This window comes from Erythrolamprus reginae, chromosome 2, assembly GCF_031021105.1.
Source record: "Erythrolamprus reginae isolate rEryReg1 chromosome 2, rEryReg1.hap1, whole genome shotgun sequence".
Classification (NCBI taxonomy): domain Eukaryota; kingdom Metazoa; phylum Chordata; class Lepidosauria; order Squamata; family Dipsadidae; genus Erythrolamprus; species Erythrolamprus reginae.
In genome coordinates this window covers 150,348,226-150,360,294 of record NC_091951.1, presented here as the reverse complement: position 1 = coordinate 150,360,294, position 12,069 = coordinate 150,348,226, and the positions used below count along the sequence as shown (strand labels likewise).

General features: G+C 38.5%; 1 protein-coding gene across 1 annotated transcript; it reads left to right on the top strand.

The window, feature by feature from the left end:
• Positions 1-378: 378 nt before the first annotated feature.
• On the top strand, positions 379-11,493 carry CDK3 (cyclin dependent kinase 3). Its single transcript, XM_070739867.1, has 7 exons — positions 379-594; positions 2,225-2,302; positions 2,863-2,983; positions 5,853-6,023; positions 7,323-7,424; positions 10,700-10,903; positions 11,213-11,493. The coding sequence occupies exons 1-7, from the start codon at positions 467-469 to the stop codon at positions 11,330-11,332; spliced, it is 924 nt and encodes a 307-aa protein (XP_070595968.1). The 5' UTR covers positions 379-466; the 3' UTR covers positions 11,333-11,493.
• Positions 11,494-12,069: the final 576 nt, after the last annotated feature.

Below are 12,069 nucleotides of genomic sequence, written 5' to 3'. Positions count from 1 at the left end.
TGAAATGTTTTTGCCTTTTATTGATATAATAATTGTTATGATCATGATGTGGGTAATAATCAATCATCATTCATTAACCTTAAACCATTTATGAGAGTGGAAGAAGTGCAAGGCAGCCAAAATAAATGTACATAGTTGGTGCATGAAACTCACTGGCAGACAGAAAAAATGGTGGACAAAAAAGAAACGAGTTCAAATGGCCCCCAAAAATGTTGTAAAAATTAAACATTGTACAAACCAGTTTTACTAACAAAAGCTAACATGTATGGAAAAAAAAGATGTTAGTCTATTCTATTGATGTTGTTAAGAGAGGTCTTTAAATAAAATTCCTGCAAATTTACATAGTTGTTTTTTTAGGAAATAAAAAATAATGACAGCATGTAATATTGAGATATATAAAAATGTCAAGTTGTATTATTGCTAAACTTGTGAGTAAATTTTATAGCACCAAGTCAGAAAGCAAAAAATGGACACATTCCAAGATGTATTCCAGAAAGTAGAGAAGATTGGGGAGGGCACCTATGGAGTCGTCTATAAGGCAAGAAACAAGCAAACAGGCCAGTTAGTTGCTCTGAAGAAGATCCGACTTGATTCGTAAGTACTGAAGCTAAACCCTGAACTCTTAGTTCACAAGGTGACTTCTAAATCTACTAGTCATAAACTGATTTTTAAATAGCATTTTGGTATACAGACTATAAGAACAAGCATTGGTGTTTCTTTAAACATGTTTGGGATAAGGGAAATGGGGGTTAGAAACATAGAAGACTGACGGCAGAAAAAGACCCCATGGTCCATCTAGTCTGCCCTTTTACTATTTCCTGTATTTTATCTTACAATGGATATATGTTTATCCCAGGCATGTTTAAATTCGGTTACTGTGGATTTACCAACCACGTCTGCTGGAAGTTTGTTCCAAGGATCTACTACTCTTTCAGTAAAATAATACTTTCTCATGTTGCCTGGAAGATCTTGGTTAGAATTTGTTCATAGTGATACTATAACTTTCTCAGCAGATTCCAGATCAAGTATATTTTAATTAATATTGTTAGAGATATCAAGTATCTCTAACAATATCATCATAATCATCATAACAATAACAATAATAATAATAATTTATAACAGTATAACTTCTGCCAACCTAGCAGTTTGAAAGCACATAAAAATGCAGGTAGAAAAATAGGGACCACCTTTGGTGGGAAAGTAACAGTGTTCTGCGCACCTTCGGGATTTAGTTATGCCAGCCACATAACCACGGAGACATCTTTGGACAACGTGGCTCTTTGGCTTAGAAATGGAGATGAGCACTGCCCCCTAGAGTCCAGAATGATTATCACGTATCTGCGAGGTAAACTTTTACTATTTAGCAAAATAATAGCAAGTACCTTATGAAGAATTTAGGCTCAAACTGGATGTATGAATACAATAATTTGCATTTCATAATTTTTCTAAGTGACAACTCTGCAAATTCACTTTTCCCTTTGAGACACAACTGGGCCAGATAAAGAAATTGTATCAGAAACCGGGAGCATCTCAATCTATTTATGTCCTAACTTTTGCTAGAAATGTCCCCAAATATTTTATCCAAGAACTGGACATATTAAGGTTTATTTATTTTCAGTAAGGAACTGTATTATATTCTCTCAGACCATGTCCTATATGTCAGATTCATAGCAATGGAATAAATAGGATACCTCTCCGCAGAAACAGTATTTCAGGATCATTTCAGATAGTGAACAAATACTCTCTATCAGGATGTGCACAGTAATGTCAAATGTTAAACTTGAAAAATGGTTTTCATCCCTGGCATTATTTTTATAAAAGTATGGCTGCTTCAAGGAATGCATCAATAATTGATAATTAATAATCTGACCATAAGAATTCTTAATATGTGATAGATACTTCAAAGGCTTCTGAAGCTTACTAAATTAAATTCTATCTGGCAGACTTCTTCTCTTGCTTTGTGTCCTAAGCCTCTCAATAACAACTCTGCATCCTCAGAATTAATCCATTACTTGCTAAGTCCCTTGCTTTTAAATTTATGGGGTGATGGTTCTTCTTGACAGGTGGAAATTTATAAATTGAGGGTAATTATAGCTTTAACTAAATCCATAGATGGAATTCGTGATTGATCATGTGACAATCCCCATAAGCAATTCATAGAAAATGATGATGAACTATCTTACCCAAAACATTTTTTAGATCATAAAATATCTTTCCTCCGCAGGGAGACAGAAGGAGTACCTAGTACAGCAATCAGAGAAATCTCACTGTTAAAAGAACTGAAGCATCCAAATATAGTGAGGTAAGAAGAGCTACTGGTCTTCATTATCTGCCAGAATATATTATATGAATATCAAATATTTCCACAGATAGCAAATTCCAATATTGCATTTATTCGTATATATAAAAATATTCTAACCTAACCCTTTGATGTTTAATACAATAATTTGTGTCTTGTGATGTTATCCCCTGCCTCCAAAGAAGCTTGCACAATTTTCCTTTGTCATTATTTACTTATTTTCCTTTTGGCTTGCATAATTTTCCTTTGTTGTTATTTGTTTATTTATATTTATTTATTTGTTCAATTTCTATAGCTGTCCATCTCAAAAAAATGACTCTGGGAGTCTGGGTGGCAAAAAAAATCATAACATCAATTATAAAAACTGAGCGGTAAGAGAATTGCCCCATGTCACCCAGTGAGTTTCCTGTAAAGATTTCAGATTGGATTTCCCCTCATCTTAAGGCACTGAAATCACCCTTTTACGTTGATTCCCCATACTTATTAAGAGTTTGTAGTAATCATGCTTACATATTTTATCTAAATCTAAACACTCAAATCACTGAGTTTAATTTTATTTCCAGGCTCCTTGATGTAGTACATAATCAGAAGAAGCTATACCTAGTCTTTGAATATTTGAATCAAGATCTTAAAAAGTACATGGATTCATCTCGTACAGGAGAACTTCCTCTAAGCTTAGTCAAGGTAACTAGTGGCTCAAATACCCTCCCTCATGGGCCCAAATCTGGAGAACTAATTGCCTCTGGCAATTAGCTAGCAGACTTTCAAACTACTTTTGGGTTGTTCCTTTGTAACTTGGATATTCAACTTACAACTAATGTTGGGCGAACCCAACGAAGTTCGGGTTCAGGTTCGGCACCCGAATTTAAAAAAAAAGTTCTGGTTCAGCATCCGAACCCAAACTTTTGCCAAACTTTTGAGTTCGGCACTTGGGAAAGTGCCGGGAAGCACTGCCACCCAGCTGTCACCTTCCAGAACAGCCGGGCACTTCCCGGCATTCTCCCAAACCTGAACCCGAACTTCTGCCGAACTTCAAAGTTCAGCGCTCGGGAGACCGCCGAGAAGCGCCCCAACTGTTTCTGAAGGTCCTTCCTGGAATCCCCGTTCCAGCCAGCCAGGAAGGATGTCTCAGTGATGTCAAAGCTCCATCCCTGGAATACCCTCATGGGATTCCCCACCTCCTTTTTCGCCTTCCGACCGCCCGACAGCTCCCCGGCTGTTTCGGAAGGTGACAGCCAGGCAGGGGCGCTTCCCAGTGTGTTCTGGAGCCTGAACCCGAACCCAAACTTTTGCTGAACTTCCGAGTTCGGCGTTCGGGAGAGCGCCGGGAAGCGCCGCTGCCCAGCTGTCACCTTCAGAAACAGTGAGGGCGCTTCTCAGCGGTCTCCCGAATGCTGAACTCGGAAGTTCAGCAAAAGTTTGTTTTTGGGCTCCGGAGAATGCTGGGAATCTCCCCAGCGGTTCCAAAAGGTGACAGCTTCCTGGTCCTCACCCGAACCCGAACCTGAACTTTTACCGAACTTTTGCAAAAATTCGGGTTCGGTACGAACACGAACTTTGCGGGTTCGGTTCACCCAACATTACTTACAACTTATCTGTACCAACAATCCTCTCTCTGGCCCACTGCAGTCAACAGTACTTTCTGTCTGCCTGCATAAAACTGATTGTCACATCACCTGCCAGCTATACAATTAGATGTTGTAGAGGCAGCAGGAAATGCCTGTTCAGCTAAGGGAGAGGGAAAAGAAGGTGGGAGGGTGCGTGATGGTATATATCTGTATATATGTGTGGTATGGTGGCAGGAAGCCAGGGAAATAATCTTGGAGAAATCAGCCAGAAGCCATTAAGACAACAGCAGGTGCAGAAATATGCATTGAGTCAAGGGAGGCAGGAAAGTGTTAAAAAAAGACAGACGGGCTCACTGCCCAACTCTCTGGGGTATAAGTGAGAGGGAAGGATAACCACAAGTGGACTTGCAAGATTCTGTTACCATAGCCAGACTCAATGAAGTATAGCTCTAGCATACCTATGGATTTATTTTTCTGATTAGGGTTTATTATGTGCCCCTAGTTGTTTGTGGCTCCTAATTGACCATCAGGTATCCCATGTGATCTTGTAGTCAAAAAGGTTCCCATTTTCCTTTTACCTGGACTGTTGCGAAATCTTTGGCGAAATCTTTATTCTTTTTTCTTCTGGCTCATGAGAGAAGAGCTAGTTTTGACAGCAGTTATAAAGTTATTATGGAAAGAATTAAATACTTAATCTTTATTCTTCCTGCTGAGATTGGGCTTCCAATTGCATCTCCTTTCAGATCTACATGGGTTTCTCAACCCATACTTAGAAATTCATTTTTAACTGTGAAGGAAAAAAAAAATTCAGGAAATGATCTGCCATTGCAAAAGTAGCAGCTGTGCAAAAGTATTAAACTGCTTTACCTCATACTGGTTTTTTAATACAAAATGTTATCCAGAAGCTGTTATTTCAGGGGAAATGGCCCTAGAATGTTGATATGCATATACTATTTGAAAATCTTATAACGTTGTTTTCATTCAAATTATATGTAATTCTCACTGTGGAATAATAAATCTGAAACCAGAGTTGGTGTTTCAGACATATTGCTGCTTCTTGGTGTAAGAGCACTAGGTGAAAAATCAGGTGATGGTGAGTTCTAATCTGATTCATGATCTTGGGCCATGATCTAAAGTCTGATTCATGATCTTGGGCCATCACACAGAGAGGAAAAGCTTTATTTCAGTCCCTTCTCCCAGAATTATAATGTCCAAATCCATCATGCTTCTCCATACTACCCAAATTGTTTTTTAAAAGGGAATAGTGTCATTGTCCAGGGCTAAAAAAGCTACTAATCTGGAATCTGTTTATTTTGTTGGCTAATTAGGATAAAGTCATCTAGTTAGCAAAAAATGCAAACATCAGATGGGAGCTAAGATATATATTTTATTCTGAACCTTTGCTATCACTTAGTAGCTGTCACTATTTTGGAAGCCCATATATGGTAGCAGAATTTTGAGATACAACATAGGAGCTATGGTAGTGCAGTGGTTAGAATGTATTATTGCAAGCTAATTCTGCCAGCTGTCAGCAGTTTGATCCTCACTGGCTCATTCTCCTGAAGTCAGCAAAATGGGGATCCAGATTGTTAAAGGCAATATGCTCACTTTGTAAATGGCTTAGAGAGAGTTATGAACGGGTGAAATTCATCAGGTTCTGACAGATTCTGGAGAACCGGTAGTGGAAATTTTGAGTAATTCAGAGAACCAGCAAATACCACTTCTGGCTGGCTCTGGAGTGGGGTGGGAATTGAGCTTTTGCAATATCCTTTCCCCAGGAGTGGGGGATTTTGCAGTATCCTTCCCTTGCCATGCCCACAAGCCACGTCCACAGAACTGGTAGGGGAAAATTTTGAATTTCACCCCTGGTTATAAAGCACTGTGAATCTGCATATAAGTCTAAGTGCTATTGCTATTTTTCTTAGGAAATGATGTGTCAACCTTACAGTTTCTTCATATGTGCTCTCTGAACTTTTTCTTTCTAGAGCTACCTTTACCAACTGTTACAAGGCGTAAGCTTCTGTCATTCTCACAGAGTTATCCACAGAGACCTGAAGCCACAGAATTTGCTCATAAATGAAATGGGAGCCATCAAACTAGCAGATTTTGGCCTAGCGAGAGCATTTGGAGTTCCCCTACGTACTTACACACATGAGGTAAAGTCTGTCTCTTAATTATATAGGTTGCTGGGTCAGCCCCTGAAAATAAATCACACAAAGAGAGACGAGTGTGCATCGGTGATGGGTTACTCCGGGTTTCAACCATTTCTTAAAACCAATTCTTAGAACTGATAGCACTGGCGGCAGGAGGCCCTGCCCACCCACCCAGTATACTTCTGCACATGTGCAGAAGCATTGTGTGCGCACACACGCACAAGCGTACAGACAAACCGGTAGCAAAATAATTTAGAACACAACACTGGTGTGCATGAGAGAAAGAGGGAGCTATGTTTGTAACCCCTTAAAAAAAATCTTAAGCATAGCCCTAAGAACCTGTTGATATTTACCATTGAATTTACCATTACATTTTGAGAGGGGGGGGGGGAGGGAGGGAGAGAGAGAGAATTAAATGGTGCAGTTGACAGCATCGAAGAACTGGATTTTTTAAAATGCAGCTTTCAGTCAGATTCTACTGATTTTTCAATTTGGGAGCCTCCCTGGCATTAACTATCGACCCATTCTAGTCTAGTTTCAGGGTTATCCTAAAGATGGATTTTGAGCCGTTTTGTGGAATGTTGAATATGCAATTGGATTGGAAAGAAATTTCCCATTATGGCCAATATTCTCAATTAATAGCATTATGTTATCTTGACATAAAGAGACAAGGGTCCTTTCAGGGAGTAGAGTATAGAAGCTTATTTTACAAATGCAAATTTTGTAAAACAGCCAGGCTCTGCCAGTCTAGAATTGGAAGGTGTTAAATTAGAAAAAGTGTTTTTGTCTTTTTAAATTCTTTATGGAGCCTCCAAGACTTTCATATGAATTGGGGTGTGAACCTTCCTGGAATTTTGTTTCTTAAAAAATGGATTTCCCAATATATCTATTGATTTCATTAAAATCTCTGTTGAAGCCACTTAACATTTGGGACTTAGATTTCCCCCCCTTTTTTTGCCTTTGACACTATTCCTTCACCAGTTCTTTGGCCTATGTTTCTGTCCATCTGCCACATGATATTGCTTCTTGTCCAACTGTAAGGTCTAGTGCTTTCCAGTAAAGAGGGAAACTGGGAGAGAGAGAATATCAAGGGATATGAAACTTGTTTGATGTAACATAATATAGGATGCTGAATTCCAGTGGTTGTATTGATGTGACTTGTAGTAAATGACTTGGAATTTCTAATAAATGACTTGAAAAACGTTCTATGTGCTTTGGACATACGCTTCAATAATAAATGTCTCCAATTAAGCCAGAGAAGGCCTTATATATCAAACAACTATTAAATTTGATTCCTTTTAGGTGGTAACCTTATGGTATCGGGCTCCTGAAATTTTATTGGGTTGTAAATATTATTCGACAGCTGTGGATATATGGAGCATTGGCTGTATCTTTGCAGAAATGGTAACATTCTTCATCTTTTTCTGTTTCAGAGAAATATTATAATCACAATATAAATGATTAAAAATGCATATGCAAAAAAGGGTTTTTTTGTGAGCTGGTGGAGTTAAAAAAGCAAATATGCATTAAGCCTCACAGAGCAATACAGGAATGGCTTCAGGATGATAATGAGACTGCAAGTAGCCTGTGGGTTGCCTTAGACAGATGATTAGTTGTACCAGTTGTGACTGCAAAAGGAAGTGTGAGGAAATTCAGCAATGGCAATAACAATAGCACTTAGATTTATATACTGCTCCATAATGCTTCACGGCACTCTGACAGTTTATAATGTTGGCACATTGCCTCCAACAACCTAGCTCCTCATTTTACCGACCTGGGAAAGATGAAAGGCTGAGTCAGTCTTGATCCCAGTTAGACACGAACTTCTGGCTGTGGGCAGAGTTTGCCTACAATATTGCATTCTAGCCACTGCAGCACCATAACCAGTGATGGGTTCCTATGGGTACGGTCAGATACGCAGAACTGGTAGAAAAAGTTTGGTCAGGTATGCAGAATTGGTAGAAAAAAAATGATTTTTTTCTTTTTATCCCTTCTGGGCTCTGGATATGTTTTTTCTTATCGCAGTAAATAAGGTTGAATGTGTATAATTTTAGAAGAGCTGTGCGTGTGTATGTGTGTGTGCATACACATACATTTTATATAGTACATGTATATTTTTGTCTGCCTGTGTGTAATATGTGTGTATAATATGAGCCGGGGTGGCCCAGCAGGTAGAGTGCTATACTGCAGGCCACTGAAGCTGACTGAAGATCTGTAGGTCAGGGGTTCAAATCTCATCACCAGCTCAAGGTTGACTCAGCCTTCCATCCTTCCGAGGTGGGTAAAATTAGGACCCAGATTGTGTGGGCAATATGCTGGCTCTGTTAAAAAGTGCTATTGCTAACATGTTGTAAGCCCCCCTGAGTCTAAGGAGAAGGGCGGCATAAAAATTGAATAAATAAATAAAATAAATGGATTATTGTCATATACTGTTTTATTACTGTTGTTAGCCGCCCCGAATCTGCAGAGAGAGGCGGCATACAAATCCAATCAATCAATCAATCAATCAATACATACATAGAATTAAATAGTATATTTTGGATATTCAGTAATAGTAAATAGATAGGGAAATTGTATCTCTTTGAGGCGAGGAGATGCCAGGCACCCAAACCCTTGACGTGAGTGATGTCAAATTGGCCACCTTTAAGCCAGTCACATGACCTTTAAGGCACCCCGGTCACATGATCGTCAAGCCACTCCCACCTGGTCACATGGCCAGAAAGCCACACCCACAAAATAAGCCACACACACAGTGGTAGTAAAAATTTTTGCATCCCTTCATGATCATCATTCCTAAATCTTTATGTTTCAATATTATTTGCCAAAATGCCATTAAAAGTTTACACTTAAGTTTACTTCATTAGTCTTAAGTCTCAGCATCTAACTAAATTCCCTCAAGCTTCATACACATTGTTTCCCTTTGATTTTGCCTACTTATATTGTTATAAGACTGTAGTACAGTATAAAAACAACCACTGGAGGTTGCTAGTGTCTAGGAGAATAAACGTGATTATACAGTACTAAATTAAATGTGCATAAAGTCCAGGTATCTTTTGCAATACTGAATTTTGAAACGGCAGGAGTAATAAATGTAATCTTTGCTTAAAAATTAGTTTTGAAATTACTCTAATTTCTAAAGTTCTCTCTACAAGAGATCAGTTAGATCTCTAGGCAAAAGTAGCTAGAGGAAAATGGCAGAAGGAGAACCAGGAGTAGAAGCAGTTATTAGAATTGCTCTTCTCCTGCTAAAGATGCATAACTGCATAACTTTTGCCCAGCAGATTGTCTGAATTTCACTCCCCCAAACTGAGCTACTAAAATTTAGAAAATCCCTCTGTGTTTTTTCAGTACATGCATTTGTTACATTTGATAGTTTGCAAAATATTTGAGATGTGCTTTGAACCGAAGGTCAGTTTTAAGAAGTCTAAACAAACCCACTGAAATTCTTCAAAGGTTTTCTGATCTTTTTGCCTCCGTTCCTCTCTTGCATTTATAAATTGATGTGAATTATGAAAGTGCAATATCAGATGGGCCCTTTCCCCAATAGCTCTAACTGTAAGTGGATTTTGGAGGGGGATGGATTTTGGAGGTGGAAATTAATTCTAAGTGGAAGCAGGATTAGATAGACTAGCTCCAAAGTACAGTACTGCAATCTATGCAGGCATGAAAGAATAATGCCTCATCTTGCTGTGGCCTAGAGGTGGTGCTCTTGCCTCACAATCAGGAAGTTGTGAGTTCAATCCTAGATAGAGGCAGATGTGGGGTCTCCATGGGCAGGGGGCCGGGTAAACTAAATGACCTGCAAGGTTGCTTCCAACTCTGTTAATTTGTTGCCTAATTAAATCCAGGGTATGTGAGACATAAGGAGGGTGCTCATAAAGTCTACAAAACCATTTCATTCAGAATTTTGCTCCGGTTTATCATAAATTAGAAACTGCTTCAGAAACTGATTGGTTAACTTCCCCAAAAACAGATACTGAAAAAGCATTGGGAGCTGATGTAAAATACTGAGGTCTAAAAGCTTACAAAATCTCAGTATAATTCAATTTCATATATTAATGTTATTCATATCCCAATGAATAAGATATGTGTTGGGTTAATATATTCCTCTTTTTATTAAAACATAGCATCCAAAAGTATTTTCAGTTTTTTATCATCCATAATTCTTTTGGTCTTTCTAGAGAAAATCTATCTGTGGTGTCAGAAAGTTGATGCCAATTTAATGGAAAATACCGATAATCAGTTTTTGGTGGTGGAAGGAGCAGAGGAGACCCAGAATAGCAACTTGATAATTAAGAATTTTGTGAATATTTTGTAAACCGTGTACTGGAAGAGATGTTGAGGTCTGTTATTCTTTTCTCATTGATACTTGGTAGGCTAGTGGATAGGTCTATTCTAATAAAGCAGACTTTTTAAAAATAATGGAAACATTTTATTTGGAGAGAATAACAGATCTGAATGAATGAAATATTCTCATTGAATACTTTGTTCTGTACAAAGTTGAATGTGCACAACAGCATGTAAAATTGATTGTCCATCAATGTTGCTTCCTAAGTGGACAGTTTGATTTCACAGAAGTTTGATTTACTTGGAGTTATATTGCGTTGTTTAATTGTCCCCTTTATTTTTTGAGCAGTGTATATAATCCAGATGAATGAACCTTCTTCTCCTTGGTCCAGGTGACTAGAAAAGCCTTGTTTCCTGGAGACTCTGAAATTGATCAATTATTCCGGATTTTCCGCACCCTTGGTACTCCTACTGAACCACTGTGGCCTGGAGTCACAAATCTTCCTGACTATAAAGGAAATTTCCCCAAATGGCCAAGGAAAGATATGAAGGTGATCATTCCAAACTTGGATCAAGATGGACGAGACTTACTGCAGGTGAGTAGAAGACTTGTAAAGAGGTTGAGCTTGGTTTTTAATACTTATGACAAGAATTGGCAAGAGTCTACTACAGAAATTGAAGTGTGCGCAACATATCCCACACATTTGTATGAAAGAGAATCAAGCCAAATGCACATTTAGTCAGGTATTCATTAGAAAGGCAGAAGTAGACTAGCTCAAACTTCTTCGTTCTTTTTGAAAAAGGGTTATTTCAGGGTTATTTGAATTAACACTGAAGGGTTTGCTTTAAATGGGCAGGATTTAAAGATTGAGGCATGCTCATATTTCTCTCTTTCTAAATCACAGCAACTACTAATGTATGATCCCAACAAGCGAATCTCAGCCAAAGCTGCTTTGAACCACCAGTATTTCTGGCAAGCTCCACGGGATGCTAAACAGTGTGTGGTAGAACAGTATGGGTCATGAGATTAAGAAGTTCTGTTTAATGTATTGCTGGAAATAGCTACCGGATCGTCTCATTCTAAACAACGTAGCAAAGGAGCAGCTGTAATTGCCATTAAGAATGTTCTTGGCCTTTTGCCCAGTTTAATATTCATGCAAACATTTTGACAATTGTAAACGGTACAGATCCTTGTAAAGATTAATACTTCTTCTTTAACAGAAGTGAAAAAGCTTCATACTTTTAGTATATGAAAAGGAGTAGTGGAAAGAGAAAAAAGTTTAACTAAATCCAGTTTCTGTAATATATTATTCACTCTTTGCTGCAGTTACAAAATATGGTTGTTATTATTATTTAGATTAGACTAGCACATCCTACAGTAGCCTAGGCATTGGGGTTGATTTTTGTTTTTTTTTAATATGAACTCATGCTGTATTTCATAACACTACTGAAAACTAACCATGCCAAAAAAGTATGAGTGTGTGTTGTGTGTGGAGGAACTAGAAATTACAGAGACACACAGAAATATCTTATACTTGAGTTTCTTTCTATATGTATCCATCATAAAAAAGCAAGAACTTTGTATCATCTAGACCAGTGATGGCGAACCTTTTTTAGTTCACATGCCAAAATGGCAGGGGGGGGTAGCATGCCTAATGTGCCCGCACCCCTTCCCTCCCCCGAGCATGCGTACCACCCATCACCCTGCTGACCCCCGCGCATGTGCACAGGCCTTTCTGAGGTTCCAGGGCGGGGGGGGGCA

What these genes read in the sequence shown, in the direction of transcription:
- CDK3 (XM_070739867.1), top strand. Translation starts at nt 467, where the DNA reads ATGGACACATTCCAAGATGTATTCCAGAAAGTAGAGAAGATTGGGGAG. An exon ending in TACGTACTTACACACATGAG is followed by an intron (nt 6,024 to 7,322) that starts GTAAAGTCTGTC and finishes GATTCCTTTTAG; the next exon opens with GTGGTAACCTTATGGTATCG. An exon ending in GCTGTATCTTTGCAGAAATG is followed by an intron (nt 7,425 to 10,699) that starts GTAACATTCTTC and finishes TCCTTGGTCCAG; the next exon opens with GTGACTAGAAAAGCCTTGTT.